An 18399-nucleotide genomic window follows, 5' to 3' on the forward strand; every position below is an offset into this window, starting at 1 on the left:
GTTTTCAATCCCTATTTAAGTTAAATTTTTGTGACAAATCATGATTTTTTTTGCAACAATCCAGATTATACGGTAAATATATAAAACATATAGCACCCCCCCCCCCCTTGTCCCATATACCTCTGATCAGATGGTTTCAATAATATGCAAATACTATGTAAAGCCTTCCTCAGGTGCTGATGCCTGCTCCAGAATGTGCAAGCCCTGAGACATCCACTTTATGAGCCACTGCTCGCAGTAGTGCCGCTCATGGCTCCACACAGTCCATTATCCATCATAATGTCCAGCATCAACCTGCCAATGGCATATGCATTGTCTCCGTCAGAACAAGGTATCTGATGACGGTGGCTTTGTGTATGAGAATTCAGGCAGCTTGTATTGATACGCCCACAACGCTCCCATTGCACACCCATTGGATGGCCCATTGTGTATTCCCTTCAGACCTCCCAGACACTGCCCAGGAATGCCTATCACTCTGTCTCACCATCTCTGCTACCAGAGCTTCCATAAAGAGCCTTTGTGGGTACACTCAGTGTACCCATAGGTGTTTTCAAAATAATCTGTGCATGCGCAGCAGCAAATAATCACTCAATGGCACAAATATCGGCATTGCGTGCAGTCAGCACACACCTCAGGCTCAGTACTGCAACATGCTTCAATCACCAGGACATGCTTCTTAAGGCCCCCATACACAATGCGACTTCTCCGATAGGAGAAGTCGCATCCGATGCCCCGCGAGCCACCCGCAAGATTGTGTGATCTATATATCACATGCAGTCCTTCTGCATCTGAAGGATCGCATGTGATTTCCCCCCCCCCCCGCCCCCCAGGAGGTGGTCCGAGTCGGAGGTTGGACATGCAGCAACTCCAACTCCGGTCTGATTCGCACGGGACTGCGCATCGGATCAGATCCACCGGAACCGGGTGAAATCGGGCCCATATCACATGTGTATGGGGGGCCTTTAGTCACACCTGTGCTAGGATTATGCATCAGCAAATATTTGCAGGAATGTGCTTTCAGATTAATGTAGATTTATATTAAGAAGTCACCCAGTGTCAGATCAGCCAGAATAATACTTGATATTATGGTGAAAAGCTTGCTTTAACAGTATAATCATACACGTAATACAAGGAAGCGCACGCTCCAAACATTCTATTTCCTTTTCCTCTAAGGAACGGCAGCGTGAGCTCTAAGTACAGTCCTGTGAACACTCCAGTGAGAGAAAGGGGAAGAATTTAGGATCAAGTAGTCATATGACTGGTCTTCACAATACAAATTGTGCTTCCAACATCGTTCCCCCGTCCGCTGTTCCTGCCTGCTTTTCTGTGCCATAGTTTATGATCCACAGTCACAAATGAAGAAATTCAGAAATAACTAAATTATCAAACTGATCACACTCCATTCCACACAAGAACTACAATGTTGAAAACGTGCAACAGTAATTTGTTAGAAAGAAATAAAATTGCATAAAAATAATGACAGTTCGTTTTCTGTACCTGCAAGGTCAATCCAATTAATGCCACTTAACATAGAACATGAATGCAGTGCCAAAAAGGTCAGATAAAGTAAAAGCTTAATTGTGACTCAAAGTGAACAATGTGTATATAATTACTTATATAATAACTTCCTTTTGGCAGACTTATTATCTGCATTAATGGTGACCTGCTAATGCTTTAATCCAGGTCTGGACAAATAGCAGCAGCCAGTGACAAGAGAAGGCAGAAAATAGCTACTGGCGCAAAATTGGGTAATGACGATTGAGTCATTACCATGGGGGGGGGGGGGGGCAGATTGGTTATGGTATAGTGGATCGATTGGGTCTGGATCGATCAGGTTACACGTGAAACACGCTTAGTAGAACCTGTCTAGTTAGACGCCTAAAGATAGTCGACAGCATCTAGAATGACAGTAACGCAAGTTAGACGCAAGCGTTAGGTCAACAAGAGCGTAATCGACAGTCACAAGGTCAACATGAGTTTTTCCCTTTTTTTAGTGGTTATGTCGACATAGGTCAACATGGACACCAAATAAGTGTACAGTGTCCGCTCGCCATGCTTCGGACAACACTATTATAATCTAACTCTATACTGTTCATCTAGATGCTGTCGACTATCTTTAGGCGTCTAACTAGACGCATTCATCTAAGCATGGAAGACATTGTTGATCCATACACCGGATACGGGCAGATTTAAGGGTCAGGTCAGCCGCCATGCACAGTATTATTGGGTGTCCCTCTCCTGGGATTCTGGTGAGGTACCAGCTCTCCGACTAGTTATTGTTGGGGGGGGGGGGTGCAAAATAGGTGTACAGTATACCAGGTTTGTAACCGTAATAGGCCCAGGAACAAAAGCATGCATTTACTTTTATTTCTGTATCAATGTCTCAGAGAATTTAATTTTTTTTTTTTTTCTTAGAACCTTCATCACTAGGGCTGCAATAGAAGTCTGGATCCTTCCACGAAAAACCAGTACAGCTATCCCTGCACAGTGCCAGAGGCCCCCAATGTAGAATCCTTCAAAAATAGACTCAAGACTTTCCTGTTCTCTCAAAATGGCAAATGTAAAAGCAACAATATAAAACAACAGAACAATCAGGCGCGAAAATTAGAAGCTTGCTCCACCATTCAATATATATATATATATATATATATATGGAAAGAGAATAGATAGAGCGCACAGTCAGAAACCATCAGTCAGAAACCATATATAAATTTATAATAGTTTTACTGATATTTTTAGCAAAGATAAAAACTGACATACATGGGATAAAAATATAGGTAAATCGCCACAATACGGCGCTTGACACCAGCACAGCGGGGTCGACCAGATCTTCAGGAACACGCAGGGTGATCAGCCCAGCGGGGTTCGTCCACCCGCCGCAGTCAGGACAGAGCCACGCGTGGCTAATTTCCTTTGCTGACGGCTGACGTCCTTTGGTCCGGTGGAAGACTTACTCGGCTCTGTCCTGACTGCGGCGGGTGGACGAACCCCGCTAGGCTGATCACCCTGCGTGTTCCTGAAGATCTGGTCGACCCCGCTGTGCTGGTGACAAGCGCCGTATTGTGGCGATTTACCTATATTTTTATCCCATGTATGTCAGTTTTTATCTTTGCTAAAAATATCAGTAAAACTATTATAAATTTATATATGGTTTCTGACTGTGCGCTCTATCTATTCTCTTTCCATAAAATACACACTCTGGATTCGTGGTTGGATCCTATTGTTTGGAGCTGCACACATTGGGGATTGTGGATTGGACCTGATACAAAGACTGTGGTGGACTTAATTGCGCTGGGTATCTCTTTCTCTCTCTATATCTATATATCTATATATCTATATATCTATATATCTATATATATATATATATATATATATATATATATATATATATATATATATAGATATATATAATCAGATGTTTGAAGACAAACTGCGGCACTCCAGGGTCTTGTATATAATCAAAGTGGAATTTATTACTTTAAATGCAAAGTCCCCGTTTTCAAGGTGTGGTGAAAATATATATATATATATTTTTTTGTTCCCTCTAGAAATGAGGGCGGGCAGGGCGCCGCTGCACGGGGGCAACGCAAGGGGGGCGGACCGGGCCCACCGACGGCACAATTGTGGGCGGTCCCGGGCCGCGACGTCACGAAAAATGGCGTGCCCGGGCTGCGACGTCGCGAAAAGGGGCGGGCCTGGTCGGCGCCGTCACTAAAGTCGGCACCGCTGAAGTTACCGTGCTGCCGGGGAAGCACTGGGAATCGCCGTCTAAGGCAGCGCTGCGCTTCCCCGTGCACACAGCCAGGGCAGGCACCACGCTGTTTTAGCGGGGCGCTGCTAGCAGGGCAGGGCGCATTTTGCCCTGTAAAAACCGGGCAGGGCGCAGAGCCCCGCTAAAACAGCCTAGCAGGAACACTATATATATATATATATATATATATATATATATATATATATATATATATATATATATATATATATATATATATATATATATATATATATATATATATATATATCGCAGAGGTCTGGCACTCCTATAGAACGAAAGTATAGCTGCAGCCGGTGCCCTCACAGTAATAATACATACAGAGGCTGGAGGTGCGGCACTCGTAGCTTCGTTATCAGCGACTCAATAAACACACCGTGACACGGTAGCTTTGGTGATCAACGTTTCAAATAACTTGTATTTTTCATCAGGATAAAGGATATAAAAACATGCACATACCTTTATAGGTGAATACAAACAAGAGCAAAAACAACGTGCCAGTGAAAGGAGGCCCGCCCTACCGTGGGTGGGGGGTGTATAGTGACGTCATCTTAAGGCGCCGGATAGACGCTACGTGGTTACCATAGTGATATAATGAAAAATCTGCACGGACCAAGATTAACATTGGTTAGTCTCCATAATGGGTACGACAATCATAATAGGTATAGTATATATAACCTTGTGGTGCGATACAGTTACACATCATAACGGCTGTATGCATTACTAAGCGTTTCAAAACATAACCTATCAGCGACATTGCTGGGTTACCGTGAGGACGGTCTGTGTAGTTGCGCACACATTCGGGTTGCCGTGGAAACGACCTGCGCTGCAGCATACACAATGTCGTAAGTATATTATATAAATAATGCTTACGAGAATAAAAAATATATCATGAAGCAAATGAAAAGTAACAGCACAATAGTATATAAATGGGATGATCACACATATTATGGAAGCGGCAAGAATCATGCTAATAATTAGCAATATATAAGGAGAAGAAGAATAATGCACAATACACTTGAAGGTATATAAATCATTTGAAAACTGAAACGGACAAAGAAGTGGATTGGCTGAACCGCCTGAGTACTCAGGTAGCCACCTACAAAAAAGATCTTTTGGCTTTTAAAAAAGAAAAGTTAATTAAGGTGGAAGGGGATTACGAACGGCATACAGTTTACCGCTGGCTGTCAGGAAACCCCTCTAACACCGGCAATAAGAAAACCCCGTTCTTCAGACGCAACAAACGCAATACGGGAAGATTTAAAAGTAACCTTGACACTGATTCCTCACAAGAACAAGTGAGCTCTAACAGTGATACTGACAGAACCCGCAAGGCTACTGGCCCTTTAGGAGTTCGCACCCGGGGAGCCAGGGAAGCCAGCGGAGATGTTTTACTAGACGAGGTGGACAATGCCAGAGGCAAAGGCAGAGGGCGAGCAAATCGCCTACCGACGAACAAGAAATATTAATATTTAATCTCTCTTCCTACGAGTTATCTACCAGCGAAATCAGTCTCCTTTCTAAAGGACTTAGTTTTGTGCCGACAGTACCATTTGAAGATCTGCAATGGCAAATTGAAAAAAATGACTTGATCCGCAATTTGAAGCTAAAAGAATTTTTTCATAATAGACCAGCGAATAACCCTACTACACAGGAAATTATTCCTCAGGCTATTAAGAAATTCAGTCCGCCATCCACATTTGATCCACAGACTTTTAATGCTAGTATAAAAACTTTTGCACGAGTGGTAGACCAAGAGGTGACTCACCTAATTAAAAAAGCTAAACCCACCCACCCTAATCTTTCCATACAAGAGAGACACGCCATAAAAACATTGTCGCAAAATGAACAATTAATCATACGACCGGCAGACAAAGGCGGAGGAATTGTCCTTCAAGATCTGCAAGACTACCACTCTGAGATAACCCGTCAACTCTCCGACAATACCACGTATCGCAAAGTATCCAACAATCCTACAAAAGAATGTACCACCAAACTTAAGGCGATACTACAAATTGGTGTCGACATGAAAATCATCACGGAAAAGACGGCTCAGACCCTGGTACCAGAATTCCCGATTGTACCAACGCTGTACACAGTTCCCAAAATTCACAAAAAGATGGACCCACCTCCAGGTCGACCGATTGTGTCGGCGAATGGATCTCTATTACAGCCATCAGCGACACTTATTGATTCTATGCTTCAACCACTGATCCAAGTACAGCCGACCTTTCTTTTGGACAGCACCTCGTTATTACGTGAATTCAACTCACTAACTTTGCCTACGGATCAATGCTGGTTAGCAACCATAGACGTGGTAAACTTATATACGGTCATTCCACACGACCTGGGTTTGACATCAGTACAAAGGTTCCTTACTAACAAAAGTGACTTCTCTGCTTCTAAAATTCAGTTTATCCTTATGCTATTGGAACTAATACTAACTAACAACTTTTTCATTTATAACAAAGAATTCTTTATGCAAATCAAGGGGTGTGCGATGGGCTCTTCGGTCGCACCTGCATATGCAAATATATTTATGTTCTCTGTAGAATTTGATGCATTTTTTTCTAATCCACAATTTACTTCACAGGTGGTTTTATTCAAACGCTATATAGATGACCTTTTGGTCATCTGGAGGGGCAATGACACAGAACTCATGGAAATTATCAACAGCTATAACACCATGAATAACCCAGTCAAATTCACTTATGAAGTGAACCAAAAACAAGCCCATTATTTGGATATAGCCATTGAAATCAATAAACATACTTTACAAACCTCGGTGTATACTAAACAAACAGACAGAAACACTTTGCTAATACCTCAAAGCTGTCACCCAAAAAGTTTGATCCAGGGATTGCCCTATTCACAGATGATACGGGTTTTCCGCATCAACAATGATAGTAACAAATGTGCCAAACAATTAGAAGATCTTATAAGCAAATTCGTACAAAGGGGTTATTCTATGCATGACTTACAAGTATGCAAGAACAAAGTGCTGCAAATGGACAGAACAGCCCTCATTAATAAATCTGCTGATAGCGACAAAGTCACCTCCTTAGAGACCCGCATCCCTTGGGTCAACAGATATAATTCAGCTTCCTCTAAAGTAACTGCCACCATCAAAAAACACTGGCCAATAGTAAAGTCTGATACCTCCTTACCGTTTACCACCAAAAGAATAATGCCATGTTACTCCAGGGGCCGGAATTTACGAGATCTGTTAGTGAAGTCGGAAACAACATTCAAAGAATCGCCCAGTATGTATGCGGGCTTTTTGAAACCCCCCAAAAATGGTTGCTTTAAATGTTCCTGCGTAACATGCCAACACTTATTGACTGGTGACACATTCTCCCATCCTCATAGTGGCAAACAATACTCAATACGCCACCATTTCACCTGTGAATCCAAATATATAGTCTACCAAATAATATGCCCCTGCAGCTTATGCTACATCGGCAAAACAGAACGTAAATTCAAGGAGCGAATGGGAGCACACCGCAGCGCTATCAAAAAAGCCCTCATCAGCGGTCAAAGTGACCAACCAGTGGCACGCCACTTCGCTGAGAAAAAACATGCGTTAAATACACTCAGATACCGTATGATTGATTGTGTAAAACCTTCTATCAGAGGCGGTAACATATCCAAAAAATTGATCCAATGTGAGACACGCTGGATCCACAGACTTAATGTCATTGCACCCCGCGGCCTTAATGAAAATATTTCTTTTTCAGTTTTCAAATGATTTATATACCTTCAAGTGTATTGTGCATTATTCTTCTTCTCCTTATATATTGCTAATTATTAGCATGATTCTTGCCGCTTCCATAATATGTGTGATCATCCCATTTATATACTATTGTGCTGTTACTTTTCATTTGCTTCATGATATATTTTTTATTCTCGTAAGCATTATTTATAGAATATACTTACGACATTGTGTATGCTGCAGCGCAGGTCGTTTCCACGGCAACCCGAATGCGTGCGCAACTACACAGACCGTCCTCACGGTAACCCAGCAATGTCGCTGATAGGTTATGTTTTGAAACGCTTAGTAATGCATACAGCCGTTATGATGTGTAACTGTATCGCACCACAAGGTTATATATACTATACCTATTATGATTGTCGTACCCATTATGGAGACTAACCAATGTTAATCTTGGTCCGTGCAGATTTTTCATTATATCACTATGGTAACCACGTAGCGTCTATCCGGCGCCTTAAGATGACGTCACTATACACCCCCCACCCACGGTAGGGCGGGCCTCCTTTCACTGGCACGTTGTTTTTGCTCTTGTTTGTATTCACCTATAAAGGTATGTGCATGTTTTTATATCCTTTATCCTGATGAAAAATACAAGTTATTTGAAACGTTGATCACCAAAGCTACCGTGTCACGGTGTGTTTATTGAGTCGCTGATAACGAAGCTACGAGTGCCGCACCTCCAGCCTCTGTATATATATATATATATATATATATATATATATATATATATATGTGAGTGAATGAAAAGAGAGCGCCACACACCTGGAGAAATTTGATTATTATGAATTTTACTATAATAAAAAATCAATACACATAAAAGCAATAACAACAATATAGCATAATAAGCTCCTTGTAAATGAAGGGATATTTAGGAATTTTATAAAAAGCTAGAATCAGCTCCGGATTAGTGCCTGCACGTGGATTGATGTATAAGAAAGTCTTTATAAAGTGGCATCAGATTAGATCAGATAGTGTGTCGAGCGTAGCGAGCCACCGAGCCTGAAGCGTGGCGAGCGCAGCGAACCCCACGAGGGGTCACGGAATACGAGCCCGAAGCGCGGGTTGGTGTTGATAGTGCGGGTGTCTTGGACAATGGGAGTGCGGGTGTCGTTGACAATGGGGGCGCATTTAACATTGTAAGCACCCATTAGGGTGCTTGTACAATTAAAAATCGCATTGCATCACATGCAGTACGATCAAAATTGGGGGCGCCCTGCTACGAAACAAGTACCAAAAAAAGTGTAAATAAGAACGAAACTGAAATCAATTGAAGGTCTAATAGTTGATGTATCGGTCATGATGCTAACAATCAATTTATAGTCATTTGTGTTATAAATATATTCTTATAACATTATTTTATGCATAAAATGATTTGGAATGTTATTTTTGCATATTGTGACAATTAGCTTCATTCCATGTTAGGGTTGCAGCACATTTAATGTTTATATTGAACAAGTAGCTTACTTATGTAGATTTGTTCTGTATAAGCCTTACTTAATGGTGTCGGAATCACTCACTGCTTCAGTCCAGCTGTCTGTTTTCATTCATTCCTCCCCCACTTCCTATTGACAAACTGTAGCACTGGATATGGCATGATTCATTACTTCTGCAGCATTTCTAAATGGTTCCCTAATGACTACTTCATGTCACTAAAGTCAATAAGTACTTATTTCTGGTCCTGGTCCATTAGAGTAGATTGAAGCCGGGATACAGCAAGAACATGGCATAGCTAGGTGGCATGTTATTTATCTAAGGGAACACCTCAGGCAGGTGCCTAAACCACTATGGGCCTGATGCATGGTAATATGAATATCTGATGTGCTTTACAATTAAAAGGAACACTGAAAAATAACTTTATTCACCTCTTTCACAATGAGCGAAAAACCCGGGACATTACTGGGGCAAGGCAGGGTGACCCAGGTCCTGGTTCAGTGTGAAAGGGTCAAAAGGGCCTGGGCTTTGACCCTGGGCAGTACAGGTGTACAGTTATTAGACAGACACACAATAGGTTGGCCCCTTATGGTCAACAGGGGTCAATAGGTCAACAGGTAGAAATTAAAAACAGTAATGCTGCTTTCACATTGCAAACCTGCTTTTAACCTGTTTTTGGTAAACGTTTAAAAAAAAAAAAAGTCTAAAAGCCAGTTAAACCCCTTCACATTTTATCTTGTAAATGGTAAATTACAGTTTCAATAAAGTTTTTGGTCCATTCACATTCAACCTTAATGGGGCTCCTGGAGTCGGCTGGCTGGACCTGCGGTGGGGAGCAGGACTGCTGCAGGTTCCGGCCAGCGCGCGGGGGGGGGGCTCTGGCGCTTACCTGCTCCAGGAATCTGCTGGCTGGACCTGCGCTGGGGAGCAGGACTGCTGCAGGGTCCAGGCAGCATGGGGGGGCAGGTGGTCCCTGCACCAGATGGATGGTAAACCAAGAAAAAGTTGGAAACACCCCCCCCCCCCCTCAAAAAAAAAAAAACTTGTGTTAACTGCGTGTGTGTCGGCTACTGCCATGTTAACCTTTGAATTGGTCGACCCATTGACCCTGTCCAACTAATTTATTTATTTTAATGACTGTATCTAGACAGTGTGTATACATAGTCTGGAAACTGGTTGCTACCAGGGTTGCTCACAGGTCACAAAAGGGAAATGTGTGAAATACATGATCAGTGTCACGATGACCCAGGTCAAGCCTAAAAGGAGCTGAACGACAGGTTCAGTAAAGCTTGGAGATGACATCATTTCCAAGCATACACGGTTAGACAGAAGTAATTGGAAGACCCGGGTCTAGCGTGAACGTAGATCATCGATAAATAACCAAAGTTCATCCACTTGTGTGAAAGGGATAAGTAACCTAAAATTCAGCTCTAACCCATGTTCCATGATCCAGATCAGAGATGGATTTTTGGTGTGAAAGTGGTATTATTTACATCCAATACCTGAAGTGTGCACACTGGAAGATGCTTGCAGGTCTGCACAAGTACTCCTTCAGGGAGAAAATGCTCTGTTCCTGGACTTCCATGGTAATGTATGATCACACATTACCAGGGAAGTCCAGGAACTTGTGGAGCATACAATCTATATTCCCTACCACATGTCCTGGCACACACAGACAATCTAGGGGTAATTTTGTTGGAAACCAATTAACCTACCAGTATATTTTTGGATTGTGGGAGAAAACCGGAGTACCTGGAGTAAACCCACACAAGCACGGGGAGAATATACAAACTCTGCACAGTTAAGGCCATGGTGGGAATGGAACCCTTGACCTGAAAAGCTGTTTGGTCAATAAACCCATTTGTTGCCACTGCTGCTCTTATCCATTTTACTGCTCATAGCCAGTGGAAGTGGTTCTTAAGCTTTATTTAATCACTGCACCTTTTGAAGGCACTGTAGGTCAAAAGTTGACTATACTGCTTTCACATCACAAAGCCAGGTTGGACCCGGGGAACCAGTGGCCTGCGGACTTAAGGCCCCCACCGGTCTGATTTCATCCAATTCCGATCGATCAGGATGACATATTTGATGAAATTGGAGTGTTTGACATCAGGTCCATCCAGTGCGTGTTCCTGTATGATTTGGATCCTGTAGATCATACATGCACCACGTATGTAATATCGGATTTGGATCATCAGAGGCACATCAAGCACCAAATTGGATGAAGCCCTCACGGGGAGCTGCCAGTGTAGCTCACATAAAAACAGGGCCGACTTGTCACTCAGACAAGTCATATTGTACCTGTGTATGGGGGCCTTGAACGGGGGAGATTTATCAAATATTGGGAGAGCGATAAAGAAAAGTTTCTTACAGGAACCAATCAACTTCTGTTATTTTTCTAGCAGATAATGTAAAAAGACAGTTGACTGATTGGTATGGGGAACTTCACCATTTTGCGCTCCAAGATTTGATCATTCTAATCCATACTTTTTACTGAAGCTAGATGCCTCATACACACTAAGGATATAGTAAAAGCTGTCGCTCAGAAAGAGCTTTCTGTGCGATATATTTGACTATGGCCCTTATTCTGGTTCACTCACAAAGGCAAATTGCTTCTCAAATGTACAAAACCATGTGCACTGCAGGTGGGGCAGATGTTACTTGTGCAGAGAGAATTAGATTTGGGTGGGGTTTTACTTCAAAGTGAGATCTATATTGCAGTGTAAAAATAAAGCAGCCAGTATTTTCCCTGCACAGAAAAAAATAACGCACCCAAATCTAATTCTCTCTGCACGGGTTACATCTGCCCCCCCTGCAGTGCACGTGGTTTTGTCCATTTGAGAAGGAATTTGTCTTTGTGAGTGAAGCAGAATAAGGGCCTATATCTTCTAGTGTGTACACTGAATATGGTTAACAATGTGCACTCCCACACATCTAGTGACCCCCTTCCTCGTTCTGCCTGTACTGATGAGGGGTCCAACCCATGGCCAATATCACTGTTGGCTGAGATCACCAAGTGTGTAGGAGGCTTTAGATTGTTGGTCAATTTAGCATTGCTCCAGCATGTACCCTTACAGAGGGAAACAAATCCCCAAATCAGACCCGTTTTTGGACATAAGCAGGGCTTTTTCTAGTGAAAACAAACAGGTTTCAGTGTGTGTTTTGGGGTGAAAATTATTTTTCGTTTTTTTTTTTTTTTTTTGGTGCGTCCAAATTGAATAGCCGGTGGAAAAAAAATTGGGAAAACATCTCATGATAAATTGCAAAAACATATCAGCCTTTCGCACCCAGTGTTTCTTTCAGCCAATTTGAAAATTGTCCTAAATCTGTCGAGTGGAGCTTTTATTTGATGCTTGCAACTACCAATTCCCCTAATTCAATTACATTATGTTGATCAATGTATCTTCTTTTTATTCTAAATAATTAAATTGTTACAAATTCTATGGTGTGCTTTTTCTGTTAACCAATGTCCCTAAAACCAGGTTATTGACGGGTCTACTTGGGTCATTGTTCAAAGGGGGCTTTGAAAAATAACCCAGGGGGTAATCCTGTGACCTGGGTAGCTATTACCCTTTTAGACTGCCAAATCAACCCGGGTTATTGCCGTGTTAACCCGGGTTGATCTGTGGTGTGAAAGTGCCACAGCCACATTTCCCAGGTCCAGCAACCCAGCATTTCAAGGCCCTTCCCCAACAGAAATCAGCAATCCGTCAATAAGCCGGGTTGCTGTGGGAGCTTTCAGACCGCAAATGCCAGGTCACTCCTGGCACGGACCAGTCCCAATCGTGGGTGCAACCCAGCACTTGCAGTCTGAAAGGGGTAACTACCCCTTTCACGTCTCAATGCCAGGTCAGACCTGGGATCTCGATCCCGCATTCTACCTGGCACCGACCCGGGTCCGGCGATTTCACATTAAACACGGTTCGTCCATTATACAGAGGGCGACCTGGGTTTAACCCTTCCGGGATAAATTGCAAGGTTGGTCGACTGGGTTATAAGCTTTGGCGTTTTCATAGTTTTCACACTGCGCCTTAACCCAGGTCCATACATCACCAACCAGGCAATAACCCATGTCCGAGCTGCAGCACTGTCGCCGGGGTCCTTCCTGGGTAATTTGACCCTTGTCTCGTTAAAATCCCATGGAGAGCCGGTCACCAGCGTTGAAGAGATTTTCATCTCCCACCACTATCCCGTGTCCTGCCTGTGGGTTGAACGTGGTTTCACACCAATGTGAGACTGTTTGAGACCATGACTAGTACCCAGGTCAGACCCATATTTTAGGTCAGAGAGGGGTATAAGTAGAACCTCATTAGATAATGCTGAGTGTACATGTAAGTACATTCTTATGCACCTGATGAGTATGTATGGCTCTTGTGTTGCACTAGATGCCCTTACAACAGCAATTGGAAAGCAGCAGGTTGCTAATAAGTAGGAATCCCCCAGCACAGCAGCCATGTGCATACAGCATTATATCATATTCTGCTAGCAGAGGCCCTGTGCATGCCCTATGGCACAATCCCAGCTGCCAGTGCACTGCTAGCGGTACCTTTGCTGGAAGAGCGGACTCCCGGCAATCTGCCTCCGCAGCTCATTCTTCATTCCCCAGAAGTCTCCGTCCAGGAACCGGGACATGGTGCCGTGGCCGATACCCAGATCCGCAGCATCTCTCTCCATGCTGTATTCCGGAGGCGAGTGAGCTGTACAGCGACTGACGGTAACCCTATGCACTCTCCCAGGCGCCCCTGGATCTATCACAGCGTTACCAGGATTCCAGTTGTGCTGCCTGCTGCCGGCTGTGTGCAGACAGAGACAGGCGCGTCCTCGCCCCTTTACGCGCGCTCCCGACCGGATCCTGGAAAGGATGGTGAGCGCGCTCCTGTCATGCATGCCCGCGCCCATTTATTCCATCTCCTTGGAGCGCGCGGCCACCTGGGTCCTTTTTATGTTATCAGTGGGTTTTCTCTTATTAAGAAGTTCAGTAACTGCTTCATAGGGCATTTTTTTTCTAGAAGATTGTTAGTAAAGAGTTGTTAGCACCCTAGGTGCCAGACAAAGGGCAGGGTTTTATAGACCTGTTCCTTGGGATTATTGAGACTGATTTAGTTTTTTCCAGTGAAATGCTCAATCCAAAGCTGGGTACACACTATACTATTTTATTTATTTATTAACAGTTTCTTATATAGCGCACACATATTCCACAGCGCTTTACAGAGAATATTTGAAAACTCACATCAGTCCCTGCCCCAGTGGAGTTTACAATCTATATTCCCCACCACATATACATGCACACGGACAATCTAGGGTTCATTTTTATTGGGAGCCAATTAGCCTGCCAGTATATTTTTGGATTGTGGTAGGAAACCGGAGTACCCAGAGGAAACCCATGCAAGTATGGGGAGAATATACAAACGCAATGCCGGCACTTTGTCCCTCTATGGGTGTCCACGACACCCGCTGCATGGCGAGCGCAGCGAGCCCGCAAGGGGGGCGATCCACAACCCCCCCTTGTCGGCATTGCGCCAGTCGGGATTCCGGCATCAGTATTTCAACCACCGGCATTTCATACTGGAGCCTGTCTAGATAGTCAGTAGGTCTACCCCAAAAGGTCATCATGCAATAGGTCAACATGGTCAAAAGGTCGACATGAAAAAGGTAGACATAAGGTTTTCATGAATTTTTTGTTTGTTTGTTAAACCGTCTTGTTTTTACTTCACCATTCATGTCGGCATAGAGGGAAAATATAATAGTGTGCCCGAAGCATGGAAAATGCAGCGAGCCATACGTTACAGTAATTGAGGGTCTATGTCAACAGTTGTCGACATTGACACCATGTCTACCTTTTCATGTGTCTACTTTTTCATGTCAACATTTTGACCCTTTTTGAAGTGTTTAAAGTTCTTCTTTTATAACCCTGGCCATTCAGGGATTGGCTGAGGCAATCACAATCACTTTTGGATGACTCCCAAATGTAGATTGACCAATTAGCTGACCCATACTGTCAGTTGTATACACTGGGGAGCATGGGGTGCAGCAATGAAAATTACAGGCGGGGGGGATGCTCCAGTGCTCACCAGCCCCCTGGCTGCTGTACAGGTGGGGGGGGGGGCAGGATAGAATCGCCAGCCGACAGCCTCCGCCAGCCCCCGCTATCCACCATTCTGGCCACACACACACACCCCCCACCAGCTCTAGTCAGCGGAGAGGATCTGGCGAGGGCTGGGGATGTATAACACACTTCCCTGCGTGATGCCTCGGTCCCCACCTCCAAGTCCGCCCGCTTCTTCAGTAGAGTCGACTAGTTGCTGCACCATCTCGGCAGCGCGGAGTCTGTACTGCCAATGTGGCACCGAGTTTCTTTGCTAGTCTAGGGGAAAAAATGCACAGACTGTCACTATACTGTCACCTGTCACTATATCATCTTGAAATACTGACACTAATAGTTGCCTGGACGTCACATTAACAATGGCTATACCATACACAGCCTGGCAGCCATTGATGATGATAATGATTACCATGTATGGCTGTGTGTGGTACAAATTTTGTACCTAACACACAACCATACATGGTAATCATTGTCATTTTTTAATTTCTGCCAGGCTGTGTACTATACTAGCAGGATATATTATCAATTTCTGGGGGTACAGTGTGTATTAAAATTATATGATTTCCTTCCTTTCAAATCAAGGGGTCACATCGGCGTATTTAAATATATTTTTGGGTAAAAAGCTGCGTTACCCGTGATCTAGATCAGTCCTCCATAAGCAGCAGCAATATCGTTAACGATATTGAGAGTTGAGCTTGTTTTCGTATTGTATGTACCCAGCCTAAGGGCCCGATTCAGGCCTGATCGTTGGGCTGTCAGATTTCAGACCCCAGCAATCAGGTGAATGCTGCCACGCTGCCTCAGCTTCTGCATCCCCCCCCCCCTCCCCGCCCATGTGCATGGCTGCGAATCTGCAGGGTGTCAATTAGCTAGCCATCACAGGCTCCAGTCACACAAATCACTTGTGCTTGCATGCTGCCTACCGTACGCATGCGTGGTAATTCGATAGTCACCTGTGCTGCAAAAATGCATCCTGAAAAATTTTGGTGAGTATCCAAAACCAAACGGTAACCTTCGTCAACCTACCCCTATCCATCCCCTCCCACAGCCTAACCCTAAGGGCGGTATTCAATGAGGCTGATTCGCCAGGTTTTTATGGCGATTTTGTGCTGTAAGGCGAATTTTTGGCTAAAACGGTGAATCACCCTATTCAATGACCAGATGGCGAATACATTTCAAGGTTTTTTTCGCCATGATTCACCGAGTAGCAATCGCTACCTTTTTATGGTGAAGTGGAATGTGAACTTTTAAAATAAAGTGTTTTGTTTTTTACATTTGGTGTAAAAAAATCAGGAATTTTATTCTGAGGAGGGGCATGCTATTTTTATTCATGTGCTGTAAGCACATGAATATATATTTAATAAAAAAAAAAAAATATATATATATATATATTTTTTTTTTTTTTTACACAGACCAGCCAGCAGGGGGCCGGAGCCGAGCCGCTCATTAGATATTCATATATTCACTTCACCTGATCATTACATATGCATGATCGGGTGTAGTGAATATACCCGGTCCCCTGCTGGCACCCCCGGGGGGGGGGGGCAGCCTGTGCTGCCTGGCACCCGGGGAGCCCACCTCACCCCCACAAACGTTCTGTGGCAGGCAGGGAGACTTCCATCTCCCTGCCTGCCGCCGTCCTCAGGCTCCCTGCAGCATCCACCGCAGGAGTTAAAATTCGCCGGTCTGGGGCAGCGAGCCCCTGACTCGTTGAATACCGCAGCCTAACCCTCCTCTTTCACAGCCTAACCCTAACCATCCACTCATACAGCCTATCCCGCATCATAACCCTAAATGCCACCCTCTCCAGCAGCGTAACCCAAAGCATCCCCTCCCACAGCTTAACCCAGCTTAACCCTCCTTTTCCACAGTCTAACCTTCCCACTCCCTCAGCCTATCCTGCAACCTAACCCAAAACGTCCCCTCCCACAGTCTAATCCTAACCATCCACTCCTGCAGCCTACCCCTAAACACCCTCTCCCGTAGCCTAACCATAATCATCCCCTACCTCAGCCTAACCCTCCTCTTCAGCAGCCTTACCATCCCCTCCCACAGCCTAACTTTAACCATCCCTTTCCACAGCCTAAACCACAGCTTAACCCTTACCCTCCCCTCCAGCAGCTTAACCCTAAACTTAACCTATACTTACCATTGGGTTTCATCTAGGGATGCCAATCCCGGGGCATTTTTTCAATCCCGGGATCCGGGATTGAAAAATGCTCAATCCCGGGATTCCCGGGATCCCGGGATTGGCATCCCCACCAAAAAAAAAAAACATTTTTAGCATAGGACCCACCCCGGCCGACCCGCACATCTACTTACATTAGGGTGCGGGCGGGCGGCCGGGAGTGGGTTTGGAGGTGCACGGTGCCTCCCGGCAAGTGCACCTCCATAGAAGACAGCAGGCGGGCGGAGGCAGGCAGGCGGGCGACGGAGAAGAGGCGGGCAGGCGGAGGCGGGCAGGCGGGCGGAGTCAGGCCGGCGTGCTGGCGGGCGGCGGAGAAGAGGCGGTCACTGGTGACGTGTGGCCTGCGCAGCGTGACCTCTACTGTTACGGGTCAGGTTACGGGAACAGCCGGGTAGCGTCTGAGCGAGTGCTCAGATGCTGCCCGGCATTAGACTGCGCATGCGCAGTCTAATCCCGAAATCCCGGGATTGGATTCTCCAATCCCGGGATTGAAATCCCAGACTTTTTTAGGCCAAATCCCGGGATCCCGCCGATCCCGATCCCGGGATTGGCCACACTAGTTTCATCTGTATTTTGACTTGGGTATTGTGACTTTCAGGATGGTTGGGATCCTTACTATGGCCCTGATTCTGATCTCATCGCTCCCCTGCGCGTTCGCACAGGTGAGTGATGTTTAGCGACTGCGCATCAACATTAATGCGCATGTGCAGCCGCTGGGTGCGAGTGGCCACGGCGAATTGATTATTTGCCAGACACTCGCACACAGCAGTACGGGTGAAGGGCATGGGGTGGCAGGCTTTGGTCGTGCTGTTGGGAACGCCCAGCATTCCATGGGCGTTCCCATGAAAACGCTGGGCATTACTATGGAGATACGTCGGTGCCGCTGGTGCAGGGAGGGGGGACGGACAACTGACGTCAGCCGTACAGGGCGCCGCAGATCTAATGCCAGCAGAGACTGACTTAGATCTGCGAGCACTTGCAAAACTATTTGATGGTCGGCGACCATCTAATGATTTCCCGCCGGCATGCAAGGGGGGGGGGGGTGGCGGGTGTTCATGCGGGTATCGGGAGGCCTTTGGAGGACCCTACGAATTTCACAGCATTGCGGGGCAACCAGAATCACCCCCTATATGTAG

The 18399-nt window shown here is 45.0% G+C and overlaps 1 protein-coding gene across 3 annotated transcripts in view; it reads right to left on the reverse strand.

The window, feature by feature from the left end:
- The window catches only part of ACOXL (acyl-CoA oxidase like), a 392072-nt gene extending 378244 nt beyond the window's left edge, over positions 1–13828 (reverse strand). For 2 of the 3 annotated variants that reach the window (XR_014471599.1, XM_083175998.1), the window contains exon 1: positions 13519–13827. Coding sequence is in view for 2 of the 3 variants with exons in the window: in XM_083175998.1 (XP_083032124.1) it covers positions 13519–13646 (128 nt within the window). In the remaining variant the exon portion in view is untranslated. Of the gene's footprint in view, positions 1–13518 lie in introns of all 3 variants that reach the window. The other variant, XM_083175999.1, reaches the window with a different exon arrangement.
- Positions 13829–18399: the final 4571 nt, after the last annotated feature.

The sequence above is a fragment of the Crinia signifera genome, chromosome 3, assembly GCF_055691185.1.
Source record: "Crinia signifera chromosome 3, ASM5569118v1, whole genome shotgun sequence".
NCBI lineage: Eukaryota > Metazoa > Chordata > Amphibia > Anura > Myobatrachidae > Crinia > Crinia signifera.